The sequence below is a fragment of the Cotesia glomerata genome, linkage group LG6 (genome assembly GCF_020080835.1).
Source record: "Cotesia glomerata isolate CgM1 linkage group LG6, MPM_Cglom_v2.3, whole genome shotgun sequence".
Taxonomy (NCBI): domain Eukaryota; kingdom Metazoa; phylum Arthropoda; class Insecta; order Hymenoptera; family Braconidae; genus Cotesia; species Cotesia glomerata.
This window is the reverse complement of record NC_058163.1, coordinates 10308584-10327347: the sequence shown is the minus strand read 5'-3', so window position 1 is coordinate 10327347 and position 18764 is coordinate 10308584. Positions and strand designations below refer to the sequence as shown.

At 31.1% G+C, this 18764-nt stretch overlaps 3 protein-coding genes and 1 long non-coding RNA gene across 6 annotated transcripts; 1 reads left to right on the top strand and 3 right to left on the bottom strand.

The window, feature by feature from the left end:
• Positions 1-5558: 5558 nt before the first annotated feature.
• On the bottom strand, positions 5559-9350 carry LOC123267892. Its single transcript, XM_044732779.1, has one exon. The coding sequence runs from the start codon at positions 9348-9350 to the stop codon at positions 5559-5561; it is 3792 nt and encodes a 1263-aa protein (XP_044588714.1).
• A 712-nt stretch (positions 9351-10062) lies between these two features.
• Positions 10063-14501, bottom strand: LOC123267846. The gene is made up of 3 exons (XR_006510141.1): positions 14372-14501; positions 10786-10912; positions 10063-10699 (listed from the first exon to the last, which is right to left on the bottom strand). It is a non-coding gene; the product is annotated as an uncharacterized LOC123267846 (long non-coding RNA).
• Positions 14502-15991: 1490 nt separating this feature from the next.
• Positions 15992-16707, top strand: LOC123267845 (U6 snRNA-associated Sm-like protein LSm5). Its single transcript, XM_044732733.1, has 3 exons — positions 15992-16188; positions 16303-16499; positions 16584-16707. Exons 1-3 carry the CDS (start codon positions 16143-16145, stop codon positions 16614-16616), a joined length of 276 nt encoding a protein of 91 aa, XP_044588668.1. The 5' UTR covers positions 15992-16142; the 3' UTR covers positions 16617-16707.
• LOC123267844 (dual specificity protein kinase shkC-like) lies at positions 16361-18252 on the bottom strand. 3 transcript variants are annotated; one of them, XM_044732732.1, is made up of 5 exons: positions 18063-18252; positions 17764-17972; positions 17217-17480; positions 17095-17147; positions 16361-17025 (listed from the first exon to the last, which is right to left on the bottom strand). In XM_044732732.1, exons 1-5 carry the CDS (start codon positions 18143-18145, stop codon positions 16705-16707), a joined length of 930 nt encoding a protein of 309 aa, XP_044588667.1. In that variant the 5' UTR covers positions 18146-18252; the 3' UTR covers positions 16361-16704. The 3 variants fall into 3 exon arrangements, with proteins under 3 accessions (XP_044588667.1, XP_044588666.1, XP_044588665.1); XM_044732731.1 differs by having other exon boundaries at positions 17095-17480; positions 17764-17960; positions 18063-18251; XM_044732730.1 differs by having other exon boundaries at positions 17095-17480; positions 18063-18249.
• Between the last annotated feature and the right edge of the window lie 512 nt (positions 18253-18764).

Below are 18764 nucleotides of genomic sequence, written 5' to 3'. Positions count from 1 at the left end.
GCATTTTTTTCAATTGTTAGCTTTTTTTATAAATAATCACAAAAATAAAATTTTTTATTTTTTTACCTCGTCATATAAACTTGAATAATTATTTGATCAACAAAAACCAACGTGTCATACTTTATTTTTTTATTATCTAAATGTGATCAGTTTTATTTTTTTTTATTCGTAATTAGTTTGTTTATATGACAAGTTAATTATAAAAATAATAAATACTTATATTATTATTAGAAAATTAATTAATTTATTTAGTTTTCGTATTTTTCTAATGATTGAAGATTTAAATCGACTGTGTTTCGCGCGCGTTAACCTAAATAGCCAATCAATGAGTAAGGAATTCAAATAAAACCAATAAAAAATAGAAAATTATAGTTTTCAAAATTTGATACTTTATTAACTTAATTTTAAAATTGGTAACATTTTTTTTTAATACAAATTTGTATCAGCTTACTTACTTTTGGCTAATAACTCACTTCTTCCAAGCATGAAATATAAATTGAAATGATTTGATTAGTGTTACTATCTGTATCTAATTAAAAAAATTAGGAAAACGGTTGACCCTAAAGGCCATCCCTGCAACTTCCCGCTAATTCCATACTTAAGCGCGAATAATCAACGAATATAAACTTTATATGAAAAAAATTTTGACTGATTTAATATATAAATAGTATATTACACACCTGTGGCAAGAAAATGAGAAATGTCTCAGAACACATATATGTTGCCCGAGGCGAAGCCGAGGTCGACATATATGTGATCTGAGATATTTATTATTTTCCTGCCATAGGTTTGTATACTATTTTTCTGTCCGACAGAGGCGGAAAGCGGCAATTTCGTTTAGCGCAGCGGGCCGAAAGTTGCCACTTTCCGCCTGGAGGGCAGAAAAAATACTTACACTACTCTTGGCGTTATTGACATATTTATTATTTTTTTATTTAATCTTAATTATTTTATTTATTGGTTACAAATAAGCAAAAACACGTGGTCATTAACTTTAAACTACTTACATATGTAATGATGTTATATAAGATCATTACTGTTCATTAAGCAGTAACAGAGTCTACAAGCTGTAGTATAAAAGGTTTCAACATTGTAAACTCAAATAATTATTTTTACTACTGATATGTCGGCAAAACATGTCAGTTGACGTTTTAGGCGAAATAAGAAAAAAATAAAAATAACGTAAATATTATTTAAATATATTATCAGTAAACAATATAAAATATATCAAAATTGCATGTGGATACTCAAATCGAAGCTCTTTATGAGTGTATTATATCAGGATGGGTTTATATTTTAAAAAATGTAAATAAATAAAAAATTACCTTGTATCTTGCAAACTATGGACATTTTTAAAGGTATAAGCTCATTTAAATGCTATTAATTAATCATTTTGAAAGCAGTTCATGAATTAATATATTTTTCTAATGAATTATTAAAAGTTGAAAAATCAAAACGGGTATACATTAAATTGTGCGCCGTATTAGATGCGATGTGCGCATGCGCAGATTTTAATTAATTTATAATTATTAATAACGACAATAAAATCATTAATATAAAAAAAAAACATAGACCAATACAGACCTAACGATAAAGAATACGATTTTGATCAAATTAGCCAGCTTTTCATAGAATGAGGTGCTATTTTTTTTTTTTTTTAGTAAAAATTAAAAAAATTTTTTGTAAAAAAACTATGAGGGACCTAACGAAAATTTTGGTGGACCTATCCGGACCTAACGTAGACCTATCGATTAAGGTCATTTTTACTTCACGAATCCTTGGATGAGGTGCTAAATTTGCACAGATGACATATTCCTATTAATTTATGTGTGTAGTCATTTGTTTTTTGTTTCCGTCAATAAAACAAAAGACGATCATTTTTTCGTCATTCTTTTTTTTTCTAGCTTATAAAGAAGTCGGAAAAATGTATAACATCAACTCTACGCTTTCAATGCTTCTCCATTCACACCATCCCACGCACTCTCACGCATCCATCCATGCACTCCTACGCATCCACCCACGCATCCATCTACGCACTCTCACGCATCCATCCATGCATCCACCCACGCACTCTCACGCATCCATTCATGCACTCACCCACATCTTCTATATATATATGAGATTTCCACGTATATAGTCACTCATCACGATATCTCTGGAACCATAAGACTTAGAGACTTGAAATTTGGTAGGAATATTCTTTTTACCGAGTAGAAGTCAGCTAAGAACGGATTTAACGAAATTCCACCCACAAAGGGGGTTGCGGGGGTGTTAACAATCAAAAATTCCCATTTTTAAACTATAGCTCCTATCGACTCCAAATTTAGTAAGAATCTTCTGTAAGAGATCTAGAAATAATCTATGAACGAACTTTACGATATTACACCCCACAGAGGGTTGCGGGGGTGGGTATTAACAATGACAATTTGTAATTTTCAAGCTATAGCTCCTACAGATTCTAAATTTTATAGGAAATTTCTGTACGTGATGTAAAAATAATTTATGAACGAATTTTACGATATCCTACCCCAAAGAGGATTGCGGGGGCGTTAACTATAAAAAATTCCCGTTTTAAAACTATAGCTCCAATAGACTCCAAACTGGGTAGGAATTCTCTGTAAGAGATGTAGAAATAATATAGGAACGAATTTTACGATAGCTCACCCCACAGGGGTTTGCGGGGGTGGATATTTACAATTAAGATTTTTAATTTCAAAGCTATAGCTCCTATAGACTTCAAATTTGATAGGAGTCTTCTATATGTGATATAGAAATGATCTAAGAACGGATTTTACAACGAATCACCTCCAATAAGGATCGCGGGGTGGGTGTTGACAATAAAAAATGTTCATTTCCAAAATATAGCTTCTGAAAACTCTAAATTTGGTAGAAATTTGTTATTTCTCCTGTAGAGATCATCTCAAAATGGATTTCAATAAAGTTTACTTCCGATAGGAATTGCGGGGGTGGGTGTTAAAATCTAAAATTTTAATTTCCAAACTGTAATTTCGACAGACTTCAAATTTGGTGGGAGTCTTCATGTATCATGTCAAGTTCAGCTAAGAATGAATTTTATCAAATTCCAATCCCAAAGGGACTGCGGAGGCGTTAACAATGAAAATCTTTCTTTTCAAAACAATAGTTTCTATGGACTCGAAGTTTTGTTGGAATATTTTACTTTTAATGTAAAAATCATCTCGAATAGAATCTTACGAAATTTCTCTCTCACATAAGAGTGCGGGAGTGATAGTTGTCAAAAAATTCATATTCTTCAAATATATTTCCTAGAGATATAAAATTTGATAGAATCTTAAGAGAAACAGGTAATTACAGGGATGGCCTCCAAGGTCAACGGATTAAAATATTTTCTGTTTTGTCGAAAACTACCCAATTAGGATACTTCTCGTAATTAATTTTAAATAAATAATTTGAGATTAGGTTTATGAATAAAAATGCGCAATATTTTTTGGGGAACAGAATAAATTCGATTTATTTGTCCCCAGAGGAGGAAAACCTAGTGGTGCTAGGAAAAAACCTCCTCGAAAAAGTGTACAAGTAAGAATGTGTATGCGTGTATGTGCGTATGTGTGTAAAATTGCGGCGTGGTGCGCAATAGGGGTGAGCTCGACCGCCTTGATAGAAAATAACTAATGTAAGAATTAGGAAATAATTTTTGCTAGCGTACGAGCTAGTTAAGATCGATTGTTAGTGCAATACTAGCCAATTGATAAATATATTACTAGTGTGGGAACTAGTTAATTGATTTATTTTGCTAGTGTGGGAACTAGCTGAATAAGTCGATATTAAATCGATCTTATTAGTAATTTTGATCGCAATGATCGTAATAAGTGAATTTATCAATAAATGCAAATGTTAATTAATGTGATATTGTATGAGGAAAACATTGACTAAAGCCGCGTGGCTGATGCAATTCTTGTTAACAATGGCGCGTATAACGGCCGCGTGGCGTCACACCAGTTGAATCTACTGTAATCTATTATTTAAATTAATCCACTGACTAATGACTCGACTTTAATTGATCCTATTAGTTAATTTATCAATGAAGTTAATTAATTCTTTCACTTATTTAATATTTAATGCGTTTAAAGAAGATGAAAGATCTGATAGTAGTTTTTAGAGAATCTTTGACAAAGGGTAATCGTACTAGTACAAATATCCAAGCACAACTGACTATAGGGATGGGCGATATACATCGATGTTTCGACTATCGATGTTTTTTCCGGGAAACATCGATTTTTTTGGTCGATTTTTTTTGGAATCGGAACATCGATGGTCGATGTAGAATAATGAACCATCGACATCGAAATAAATTTCTACTAGAAATTTTTTAGCGCGCGCTAAAAATTAAAAAAAAAATCTGAAAATACCCAAAAAAAAATCGTAAAAATTACAGTTATAAATATGGAAAAAAAAATCTATTAAACACAATTGTTAATGACTTGCAAGTGCATTTTCATAGCTGGAATATGATCTTAGAATTCAAAAATAACGAAATAACCATATTTTCGAATTTCAGTCTGTCGTTTGATTGTATCGAATTTTTTTAATCTTTAAATGACCTACACAGTGTTTAATAGATTTTTTTCTCTTATTTATAACTTTAATTTTCCCGATTTTTTTGGTTTTTGAGATTTTTTTGAATTTTAATCATACTCAATCTAAATCCAAAAAATTTTTTTATGTTGATAATTTCGATTTTTCATGATTTATTGTCATTTTTTTTAGTTTTTTGCTATTTTTTCAAATTTTGACGGCTCAACGGACTAATTAACGTTCAAATTCAGATTCAGTGAATTGAAATATATAAAAATCATGCTTGATATAGGTCCAAAAAATTTTATTCATCGCTGTGGCTGCAGTTTTTCGCAATTTTTTGCCTTATTTAGGGTTTTTTGGATTTTAGTCAAAATTTTGAGGGTGTAAGGGCAATAATAATTAAAATAATTAAAAATTATTTCTTTTTACGCCAAATTTGGTAATAAGTATAATTTTTTCGAATTTTCGCGCGCATTTTCAACATCGATGTCTACAATCGATGTTTCGATGTTTTTCTCAAAACATCGATGGTTCGATGGTGAAAAATTTCGAAAATCGATAGTCCGATGTCGATTTTTTTTGCTAACATCGCCCATCCCTAACTGACTACGACCGACCACGCTGGCCGGCCAGCGCAGCCAGATCGTAGGATTTTTTTACCCCCACTTTGTGGTATCTTCCCGTTTAAGCCCATTGAAAACGGCTCAAAGTGGGGGTAAAAAAATCCTACGATCTGGCTGCACTGTGGCCGGCTTCTCTCCCGCTTACCCGAGGCGCGCATGAGCAGCAGCCATGAGCAATCCGATTACTCCCGATTTAGAGCGAAAAGACTCGAAATAGAGCGACAAAGCCCGAAGGCACAACTCTTATATAAATTCGTATATATATCAGTTTAGCAGCTAAACATACTCCCCCCGTTGCGAAGGTTTGAGCAAAATGTCATGAGTAGTGTTTACAATTGAATACATAAGGTGTTTACAATATTTCATTATTACAAAATTTCAAGAATTGACTGGTAAGGGACACAGTAGAGTGATATTCCGTTTGTAGATTCCTTGAGCGGTTCGGATAGAAGCCACCCTCGTTATGTCGTCATCGCCTGGATGAATGTCGACCACCACTCCCAGCTGCCACCGCATGCATGGTTGGTTTTTGTCCATGAGTAAGACAACCTGGTTGACCGTAATTTCTCCCTGAGAAGAATGCCATTTTTGTCTGGTTTGTAGTTCGTGTAGATACTCCAGGTACCAACGTCTCCAGAAATCTTGTCGAGCCTTGACAATAAATTGCCAAACATTGAGTCTATTATCTGGAACATTAGAAAAATCATTTTCAGGCAGTATTGTGAGAGGACGTCCTATCAATATGTGGGCAGGTGTTAGTGCAATAGGATCATTAGGATCGCTAGATAAAGAGCATAAAGGACGAGAATTAAGTACAGCTTCTATTTGTATAGTTAAAGAGTTTAACTCTTCAAAAGTCAGAAGTTGGTTCTTCACCACTCGTTTGAAATGATGCTTAAACGACTTCACAGCCGCTTCCCAAATGCCACCAAAATGAGGAGATAATGGAGGGTTAAATGTCCAGATGATGTTCTTTCGGACAGCATATTCGTGGACAGAATCCTGGTGAGATTTAGATGTAAATAATAAATACAGTTCCCTCAATTGATTGTTAGCACCCACAAAGTTAGTACCATTGTCAGAATAAACATTAGATGGGACCCCTCGTCGACCCATGAATCGCCCAAATGCACCCAAAAAACCCTCTGTAGTTAAATCGCTTGCAATTTCTAGGTGTACAGCCTTAGTGGCCATACAGACAAAGACACACCCATATACCTTGATTTTAGTTCTATTTCGGAATTTACGTTCTTTAATAAAGAGCGGTCCAAAGTAGTCCACACCCACGTGAGAGAAAGCTGCTGATTCAGTGACTCGAGAGCTAGGCAAGTTGGCCATTTTTCCTTGCAATAATATAGGACGGTGTCGGACACTTACGACACATTTTTTAACGATTTTACGTACTTGATTTTTACCATCTAATAACCAAAATCTATGTCTAAGATTGGAAAGTGTGCTTTGAATACCGGAATGATATGCGTTTTTGTGTGTTTCTCGAATAATTAAATCTGTAACATGATGTCGTGAGGGTAGTAAGATGGGATGTTTTTCGGAAAATGAAATAGGAGCATGTTTCAAGCGTCCTCCAACTCTTAATAATCCTTTTTGATCGAGAAAGGGATTGAGCCCTCGCAATCGTAAGTTTTTCGTTTGCCCAGTTTCTTTAATTTGTTCAATTTCGTAATGAAATTGTTCGTTTTGAATTAGTGTTAAGATTTTAATTTCAGTTCGTAATTTTTCTTCGACGCTCAAAGGTTTTTGTTTAAAGGGATTATTTTTACTCATACGCAAGCAAAATGAAAATGAGTTTATAAGCGTCGAGTATGACGAGAAGCGTCTAAATAAATTATATGTAGCAGCTAATAAACAAGTATTTTTTCGAACACCAGGAAGTTCTGATGGAACTGGTGGTGATAATTCAGGCCAGGTTGTATGGTCCTGTGAGAGCCACGTAGGACCTTCTAACCACATTTCATTCTTTAAAAATTCAGAAGGGAGTTGACCTCTAGATAAACAATCTGCAGGGTTATCTTTGGTTCTGACATGTCGCCATTCTACTTTATTACCAAGGGACTGAATTTCTGTAACGCGATTAGCTTCGAAGACTTTAAGAGAATTTGGGGATCGTTTAAGCCATTGAAGTACAATAGTTGAATCGGACCAGAATATAATTTTAGAAATATCAAAATTAAAAGAAGGAAGTGTATCTTTATATAATTTAGCAAGTAATAATGCTCCACATAATTCTAATTTTGGAATTGTAACATCTTTAATGGGAGCAACTCGGGATATGGAACAAGCTAACCTCACGATTACGTGCCCTTGTTTGTTCATTGATCTAACATATATGCAAGCACCGTAGCCCACCTTACTAGCATCACAAAATCCGTGCAGCTGTATGTCAGTTGCATTAGGAAGTAATATATTACGTTCAATTGAAAAGTCTTTGATGATAGGTAATTGTTCAGCAAACTTACACCAACGTAGGTGTAACTCTTGTGGGACCGCTTCATCCCAGTGAATCTTTAATTTCCAACATTCTTGAATGATAGTTTTAGCAGCTAGTACTATAGGACCCAGAATTCCGATAGGATCGAAAATCTTTGCAATATCTGATAGAATAGTTCTTTTAGTTATTTTTCGTGATGAATCAATGGAGTTAGCTGTATAAATAAATTCATCAGTTAGGGAGTTCCATACAATGCCCAGGGTTTTAGAGATAGGATCGTCGTTGATAGCACAGTCTAAGTCCAGAGTTCTTTGGTCAAAGTTGTCAAGTGCGTGTTGATGATTTGAAGCCCATTGTCTGAGTTCAAAACCCCCCTTTCGTACCAGTTGAATGATTTCATCACGTAACTGTAAAATTTCAGTCAAAGAATTAGTTCCAGTTGAGAGATTGTCAACATAAAGATCTCGTTTAAGTATTTTTGAAGCTATTGGAAAGTTATGTGATTCTTCGTCAGCAAGTTGATTTACAGTGCGTATAGCTAAGAATGGGGCCGCAGAGACCCCAAACGTAACTCGTTTGAGTTCAAAAGTACTAATGTTGTTGTTGTGATAATAAAGAATTCGTTGAAATTTGTGATGGTCTGGATGTATGCAAATCTGTCGGTACATCTGCGCAATGTCAGAAGTCATAGCGTAGATGAAAGTACGAAAACGTAAAAGAATAGTAAAGAGATTGTCTTGGATAGTAGGCCCCGTTAACAGGACTTCATTCAGGGAGATACCTTTATCGGTTTTGGCTGAGGCGTCAAATACAACGCGTACTTTGGTGGTAGTACTAGATGTTTTAATTATCGGGTGATGAGGCATATAATATCCTGGTGTTTTGTCATCCGGTACGTATACCATGTGACCAAGGTCGATGTATTCTTGCATGACTTTGTTATATTCGGTTTTTAATTGTGAATCAGAATTTAATCTCCTCTGTAAGGATAGAAATCTTTTATAAGCTTGATTTTTAGAATTTCCAAAGTCGACGTTGTCGACCCGGAAAGGTAGTTTTACTATATATCGTCCGTCTACATCCCGTGTAGTCGTTTGATGGTAATGATTCTCACATGTAGAGTCGTCTAAAGATCGTGAATCTTTAGAGCCCACATCTTCAATTGTCCAAAACTTAGTTAATTGACTTGATAGGTCAGTTAGTTGACAAATCACAGGTAGTATGTTTTGGTCGTCGTTGACTCCCCCCGCTACAACCCATCCCAGTTGCGTTTTTTGTAGTATTAAATCACAGTCAGCTTGTGAGCAATTAATCTGTCCAACTGATAGAAGTGAAAGAGTAGTACCTGAACCGATAAGGACGTCTACGGGTCTTGGAATGTGAAATTGTGGATCAGCAAGTATTATATTTTTTGGTATATGTATTTTATCACGTGGAAAGGTTTCATTAGGACTCAATTCAGTAATTTCGTTAACAGTTAAAAAAGATAGTGATCTCTGGAATTTATCATTTAAAGATTTACAAGTTACTTGAACAAGATGTTTAGAGAAAGTTTGCATTCCATTAACAGCCCCGATTGGAATAGAACAATTTTGCATTGGAAGTTTTAATTTATTGGTTAAATTCTCAGTAATAAAATTAGCTGTTGCACAGGTATCAAGTAAAGCACGAGCTTGTATGAATTTACCTTTTGAATCACGCATCTGGATGAGAGCGCTCATCATTAATTGAAAACGAATTCTTTATTATCACAACAACAACATTAGTACTTTTGAACTCAAACGAGTTACGTTTGGGGTCTCTGCGGCCCCATTCTTAGCTATACGCACTGTAAATCAACTTGCTGACGAAGAATCACATAACTTTCCAATAGCTTCAAAAATACTTAAACGAGATCTTTATGTTGACAATCTCTCAACTGGAACTAATTCTTTGACTGAAATTTTACAGTTACGTGATGAAATCATTCAACTGGTACGAAAGGGGGGTTTTGAACTCAGACAATGGGCTTCAAATCATCAACACGCACTTGACAACTTTGACCAAAGAACTCTGGACTTAGACTGTGCTATCAACGACGATTCTATCTCTAAAACCCTGGGCATTGTATGGAACTCCCTAACTGATGAATTTATTTATAAATGCAAATGTTAATTAATGTGATATTGTATGAGGAAAACATTGACTAAAGCCGCGTGGCTGATGCAATTCTTGTTAACAATGGCGCGTATAACGGCCGCGTCAAAATAATTCTGTTTCGATACAGTTAATTTTTTTCGATTGTTTTGTTTCTTCGTAATTTCATAAGTATCAACAAATATGTCCTCAGTTTCTACAGAGTTAACTTTTGACCTTTAATATATGTAATGCGATTTACATAATCACTTAATGTATCATACACAAATTGAAATTTAGCATAATTTTCTAATCCAGTATAGTAATGTATTACATCATCTCGGTGAAAAATTGATTGAACAAATAAAGGCCCACGGTAAACTTGGATACCATTTGAACTAAAACATTTTTTTCTACGGCAGATGATTTTTATTTTTTCACTTCCAAAGATTTCACATGATTTGATTCCATGTAATCTGCAATACTACTTTCTGACATTGGCAATGAATAGACCTCCTGTTCCATTTATACATCGATATTATAGTAATCATCGAGTATGCTTGATATGTTTCAGATTGTTGAACAATTTTGAATATCAGTTGATGCAAATGGCTCTTTAATTTAATGATCTATCAATGTTTCTTTATTTATTGGCGAACTTCGAAGCTCTATTTTTTTGTGGCTCTGTAATTTTATTGTTTTCATTTGATGATGATGGTGCTGATGATATACAATTGTTTACAGGTGATTCAATCAAACTGTTTGCAATATTTTCGAAAATATTTATTGGATCATCCAAAAGCGATAAAGGCAATGATGATGATGAATCATTAGAATCTTCTTCGAAAAGAGCTTTCCGAATTTTTTCTGAACGCCTTGATTTTTCTTCTTCAAGCTTCAACATGAGTGTTGGTTCAGCATTAGGTTTTATAATACTTTTTGGATGTTGTTACTCCTAAAATAAATCAGCTATTAAAGTCACTTAATACAGATATTAAATTACTAAAATATAAATCTATGTTAAATAAATAAATTTCATACCTGTATAAAAACTATGACCCTGAAGTTAGCACACAGCCGATAAAAATAATTTTTAGTTACGGATATCTCGAGTAAGAATGGAGTTACGGCAAATGGATGCATATGGAATTATTTGGCGCGAAAAAATCTATATGTACAAAATTTAAAAATTTTTCAAAAATTTTTTATGGCCAAAAATGATTTTTGGAAAGCTCTCTAAAAGTTCTGAATCATCCGAATTTCTCAAAAACTCGTCATTTTCATTTATTTTCAATTATTTATATGTACATTTTTCCGAATTGCGTTTTTTGAGCTGGGAGCTTTGGTTCAAAATAACTCCTTAAAAAATAATTTTATTCTTAAATCAAAAATTGTACGCACAGTTTTTCTAAAAATACACATGTACATTTTTTGATTTTTCTGAAATTTGAATATTTTCAAAGATATCCGCATCCAAAAATTTTTTTAAGATTTTGGATACGGATATAAATTTGAAAAAAAATTTTTTTTTAACTAAAAAAAAAAAGTACTTGTTAATTTTTATAAGATACACATGTACATTTTTTGGATTTTTTCTAATTTAGATATTTTCGAAAATATCGGTATCCAAAAATTTTTTTTAATTTTTGGATACGGATATGAATTTGAAAAAAAATTTTTTTAAGAAAAAACAAAAAAATACTTTTGTATTTATCAAAAAACTGTATGTACATTATTTTTCTTTGTAGTTTTTCCATTTTTTTCAAAAATATTAAAAATTTTTGTCAAGAATAAAAATTAAAAAAAAAATTTTTTTCGTTTAAATGAAATATGTACCTACTTATTACTTAAAAATCTTCATGTACGTTTCCTAAAAACACCGATAATGCCTAATATCCATAAATAATTATAAATAGCATTAGTTTTTAACTTCTTAATTTAAAGAATCCACAGAGTGTGTCATAGAACTACTTATTATTTTATATATACTTCTCACAAAAATTAAGGGACCTAAATTTTTGCTCAGAAAAGGTCATAATTTTTATTAAAATGAAAATGAATTTGAAATCAATGAAAATCGGTGAGAAAATGAGTCACTACATTTTTTGTATTTTCTGTACGACTATTGGTTGCTGAGATATCGATAATCAAAGTAAAGACAAAATGATCTTTTTTCATTCTAACACCGATATCTTAGCGAGAAATGTTTGTATCGACGTCTTTAAAAAAAACAAATTGAAGCTAAACAAACAAGTTATCTGATCCATGAAGAGGTTCATTCAAAAAATTTTTTTCCAAGTCCGTAAACTAAAAAAGAAAAAAACCAAAAACATTTCGAAAATTTTTTTCTCGATGGTTTTCTTAACATTACTCGAAAAAAAATGAAAAACAAAAATTTTGGAACTTAGATCCAAAAACTAAACACTCAGAGCTACAATTTGCTTTTTTTATTTACCGTACGACCATTTTTCGATAAGTTACAGCTTGTTAAAATTCCCCCAAAAATTTGGATTTTTTTCTTGGACCTTAATCACCTGAAATCACCTGAAATTTGTGAACACATCATTGAAGTCAAACGCCGTTCCCCAAAACTTCTGGCTAAAAACGTCTTTAATACTTCTTCTGACTCTAACCAAAACAAATTTATCTACATAAATGAGTTCTTACATCCTGATATATATAAATTTGTACAGAAGATAAAAACTAAAGCCAAACTATCAAAAATTAAATACGTCTGGACTGATCGTGACAATGTCTATGCAAAGAAGGATGATGATTCACCTAAGTTTCATATCAACACTGAAGATGACCTTGAAAAACTTTTATAGCAACAAATTGATCAGCCTATTGTAACCAGTACATCAATAAACATCTTAAGTCTCAATATAAACAGTTATTTAGCCCATCTAGCCCAATTTGAAGCTCTTGAATGAAGCTGAAATTAAACTTATGACTGATGGGGAAGCAGTAGCTGATTGGGTTAAAGAAGTTGGCCTTGAAATAAATTTTTCAAAAACTAAGGTTATGATTCTTGGAAGTAATAGAAGACTCAAGCTCTTAGATAACTGTGATCTTCCTCCAATTATTATAGATGGAAATGTAATACCCTATGTTAATACAACCAAGCATTTGGGAATTCACCTAACCAGAAATCTTTTTTAGGATGTCCATGTTGCCCATACTACTCGTAAAGTCTACGCTACGTTAAATTGCCTGAAATATAGGAGAAATATTCTCTTTACGTCCACTCGCAAGCTCTTAGTCATATCCAATATCATCCCAATTATTGAATATTGTTCATTAGTCTTTCTTGATTCACCAAAAAAGTTAGACTACAAACTGCAGCGTCTCGTGAATAACACTATCAGATTCATATTCAATCTTAGACGTGATGAACATATCACTCCTTACAGGCATAAATTAAATTGGCTCACAATTAAATCCAAAAGACTTTACGCTTTAGCTTGCTTTATGTTCAAGCTTCTAAGGTGAACCCAAGTTCCTTAGGAGTCTTTTTATAGAAGAACCATCTGATATCAGAAGATCTGACAGAATTGCAGCGAAATTTAATAACATTCTTTTCAAAATGCCAAATTTCTCGACTACAATCTACAAGCATTCGTTTGTAATTTCTGCAATTCGAATCTGGAAAGAGCTACCCACTGAAGTCATAGAATCACTCAGCCTAGACTCCTTCAAAAATAAAGCTTTTGAATTTTTTGTGAAACTAGAATGAGAAAATGTACTATAAATGTCAAACAGGCCATTTAAAAATTTAAAATAAAAAATTTACATTCTAAATTACTAAAGTATCTAATATGTTACCATTGAAAAAATTAGCTTTCAAATATTGCTCATTGATTCTATTGTTGTTCTCATTCTTATAAATAGTACAGTACTATTGAATTTTGCAACTATATTATTAAATCATTCAAAATTATTAACTTCCTTAAAATATGATGATGTTAGTCTTATATGTTTAATATTGTTATACGTGTACTTTCTTATAAAAATTATGTATATTATTGTCATTCGGCTAGTTTGCCTTGACATATAAATTGAATAAATAAATAAATTAATTTTTGTGAGAAGTATTTATAAAATAATAAGTAGTTCTACGACACACTCTGTGGATTCTTTAAATTAAGAAGTCAAAAACATGTTATTTATAATTATTAATGGATATTAGGCATTATCGGTGTTTTTAGGAAACGTACATGAAGATTTTTAAGAAGTAATTAGATACATATTTCATTTAAACGAAAAAAATTTTTTTTTTAATTTTTATTCTCGACAAAAATTTTTAAAAAAGTCAAAAATTTTTAATATTTTTAAAAAAAATGGAAAAACTACAAAGAAAAATAATGTACATACAGTTTTTTGATAAATACAAAAGTATTTTTTTGTTTTTTCCTGAAAAAATTTTTTTTCAAATTCATATCCGTATCCAAAAATTAAAAAAAATTTTTGGATGCGGATATCTTTGAAAATATTCAAATTTCAGAAAAATCAAAAAATGTACATGTGGGCGATTCCGTACTCGCGGGTGCAACATTTAGACTCACTCAAGGCTTCTTACTAAGAAAATAAAAACTCTTTTTAGAGAAATGACTGGTTACAGGATTACCTTATAATCTGTTTTACAAAAATTAATATAAAAAACATTTAATAAAATGTCTAAATAGACACAGGAGAGGTTCAAAGTGCTATCGCGGGTGCAACGAAATCGGCCCACCATTAAAGGTCATGAAGCTAGAATGAAAAAAGTCTGTTAATTATGGAATATTTATTAAATTATTTTTATATTCTTTAAAAGAATACAAAACAAACTAATTATTAATTTAAATAAAATTATTAAAAGAAATAAATGTTATAAATTATTCACTTTTTATCCAGTCGCGGGTGCAACGTAAAACTATCGCGGGTGCAACACGTCTCACTGTAGTAAATATAAACATTTCCATGTAACTTTAAATTAAATATATGAGATCATAGATGCTGTATCACTAATTAGCACTTTCCTATGTAACTAAAATAAATTATTTGTTTGGAATGGTCGGCGATCTATCAGACTTAAGGTTCATCTTCAGAATCGCTGTAAACATCAGAAACGCGTAACTTTTGCGTAACTTTTTTTGCAACTTTTCTACTTTTTTTTAGTAGCAGTTATCAAAACTAATTTGCTTGTCAAATTAGACTTCGACGTTAGTGCAACACAAATGCTCTTACCCTCCTCAAATTGAAAAAAAATTGGTATAAAAAAAAGTAACAAATACTGTGATTTAAAAATTTATGTCAAAAATCGTCTCCCGCGGAATCGCCCATATGTATTTTTAGAAAAACTCTGCGTACAATTTTTGATTTAAGAATAAAATTATTTTTTAAGGAGTTATTTTGAACTAAAGCTCCTAGCACAAAAAACGCAATTCGGAAAAATGTACATATAAATAATTGAAAATAAATGAAAATGACCAGTTTTTGAGAAATTTGGATGATTCAGAACTTTTAGAGAGCTTTCTAAAAATTATTTTTGGACATAAAAAATTTTTGATAAATATTTCAAAATTTTGTACATATAGATTTTTTCGCGCCAAATAATTCCATATGCATCCATTTGCCGTAACTCCATTCTTACTCGAGATATCCGTAACTAAAAATTATTTTTATCGGCTGTGTGCTAAACTTCAGGGTCATATAAAAACTCTCTTTTTTTTTTCAATAATTAAATCTTTTTCGAAATGGATCGAACATAACCTTGATGATTTTGATGATTGAAAATTGACATTTATGGCTTTTTCCCAAAGAATCCGACGTTTTTCGTTTTTTGGAAAGGTAAAAGTAGCTTTTCCTTTACAAAGAGGAGCTGAACACTTTCCCATTTTTCAGTATTATTTAAATTTTTGAATTATTTTTTTCACAATGACTTATCAACACATGTGTCCACTCCAAAACATCAGGTATAACATAAATATGGGTATACCGTAATTATTATTATTATTATTAAATTCATATAACTTATAAAAAAAATAATTACATACTTTTTATTGTTTATTGCGTCGATTTCTTTTTAATTTTCATTTGATTATAAACTAGTAAACTAATTTTTCATATTAAACCTTTTCTTTCTTTGCCGATTATACTTGAAAATTTGCGCTTTAAAAAACTTGCTGATGTGCTGCTGTCAAGCGGCCGAGTTTGACAAAATGGGTCCCCATTGAAACGACCAATAGAATTTCAACAATTTTTTCAACTCTGTGTACATTGAATTTCATGTTTACTTGTATTTTTGGTAATTATTTACTCAAAAATATAATCAACTTTAATTAAAATAACAAAATTTTATTACAACAATAAAGTCTATAACAATTATAAGAAATTACGTTAATAAAATATCAAAAATGACGAGTTCGGTAACTACAAACCCATCAACTTTATTGCCATTAGGTTAGAATAAGTGAATAATTATTTTATATGTTTTATCATTATGAATTTATCTATTTAAAAATTATACATTATACACACTTATATTAATAAAACACAATACTATTTTTTTTACAGAATTAATTGACAAATGTATCGGCAGCAGAATTCATATCATTATGAAGAATGATAAAGAAATTGTTGGAACCTTGCAAGGATTCGATGACTTTGTTAATATGCTCCTGGAGGATGTTACAGAAAGTGAAGCTACCCCGGAAGGTCGTAGAGTTACAAAGCTTGATCAAATTCTTCTTAATGGAAGTAACATTACAATGGTAATCTATTTATTATATTTATCAAGAAACGATAAATATTTGACCTGTCTTTTGTAATTAAAAAATTTAATAATTTATTTACAGCTGGTTCCTGGAGGAGAGATGCCAGAAACATGAAACAAAAACACTTCTATTCATTTAATCCTTACCAATACTTATATAAGACTTTAATAATTAGTTTCCATAATAAATTTTTCTTGATAAATTACGTTGGTGTTTTAATTTGCTTCAGTAAGTTATTTAATTGAAAAATAATAAAATCAAGATTCGGTCTAGTTTCTTGATTCTGTGACCAACTTTTTCTATAAAGATTCTTATAAGTACCATTGCACCCATCATCAACGTCATCATCTACAGGTCGGACACCTTTACCAGTAAGATATAGCGTGGTATGCGGATGATGAGTCGCAAAAGGAATTTTTCTTGAGATTATCTGCCATGCTATAATTCCTAAAGAATAAATATCTGATTTAACTGTTGGATTACAACCTTTTATCACTTCCGGTGCTACGTACCCAGGAGTTCCCTAAGTAAACAAAATTGAATTACTTTGTTATTATTTAGCTCATTAATTATGGTTATTGTATTTACTTACACGAAAACTAATGCGCTCAATTGGTTTGTGTGTGATAATTGAGCTTCCAAAATCAGAAAGTTTAGGTTGACCATCAGGTGCGATCAAGATATTTTTTGGTTTAACATCGGCATGAACAATACCTGCATTGTGACAAAAATCTAAACCAGAAGCTACTGCGCTCCATATTTTGATTCTTTCAATCAAAGGTAATTTCATTTTATCTAATTTATCTTGCAACGACATTATACAGAGTTCCATAGTAATCAATGAACAAACAGAACCTTGCTCTACTTTAATAATTTTTACAATATTAGAATGTTGTAATAAAGAAGCATGTTTTTCTGCTTCTACTTGAGTATCATGGAGATTTTTACGTTCCATTATTTTAACAGCCACTTGATTACCTTTAAAAATGTATAAGTATTTGATTGAATTAAATCAATGCGATATAAAAACTAATTTTACTGGATTTAACAGACATCTGATCTTTTTTAGGACTTTTTATAAAAGGATATTACTAAAAAAATTGAAAAAAAGAAACTCTTATTTAAAAATTATAAGAAACTATGAATGCAATTTTTTTCAAATATTTTCTTAGCACTAATTCGTCTGTTAAATAAAAAAACAAAAAAATTATTAGATGTCTGTTTATTTCGTTCCAGTATTATAAAAATTAAAACTGGATACCTCTATACGTTGCTTTATAAACAGTTCCAAAACTACCGCAACCAAGTAAAATTTTTTTTTCATTCGATAAATCATCATTTACTATTTTTTTACAATTCGGTGTATCTATATTAAATGAGACAATTCGATTTTTAATAGCTATCCTGACATCGTTTTCGTTGCGTGGACTCAGTGAATCTCTCTCTATTTTTTGCGGGCTGCGACATTGTCTGAGGTTAATTAAATATTTCAGTAGTAATTAAATATTTATACATCATTATAACTAAGTATATATAAGGTTGATTTTGTTATTTATTTACCTGGGACTCAATAAATTTTTGACTATCTTTGGCGATATACCACGGTGACTCAAAGTCGAAACAGCAAGACGCGGTGATGCCATTTTTATTTGAAAGCAGTACAACGTCCATTGTCACAATATGATACTGACTAGATTTAAATGGATAATTGGGATATAAATATATGAGTAGGGAGTAAACAGTAAGTAATTATATTTGATAAGTAAACAATAACTACATGTATTTGATAAGACATTAAAATATTTATTTTTTCTTCTATTTTAAGGCATAGTTTTACTATAACTAATTATTACTGTAATACTGATTATTCATTTATTTACAATAATATTTCATAATTGTTGATTTAACAATTCAAAATAATGTTTAATTTTTATTATCTTTAAAATATTTGGTTAATATATAGATTTACATTATTAGAGTAAGATTTATGAATTTCAATTGATCAATTTTTGATCATTTTTTACTTTAAATCTTAAGTACTGTTTTAAATAGTTTATAATTTTAAATACATTTTTAGCTGTAGATTTTAATAAAACTTATAATAAATTTTGGGTAATAATAATAATAATAATTTTTAATTCAGAAAAAATTAATAATTGAGACTCTAAAGTCTAACACTCTTCGAATTTATAATTAAATCCACCGCATTATAAAACTATCTTATTAATCAAACAATTTATAAAATCAAGTATTGATTAGTAA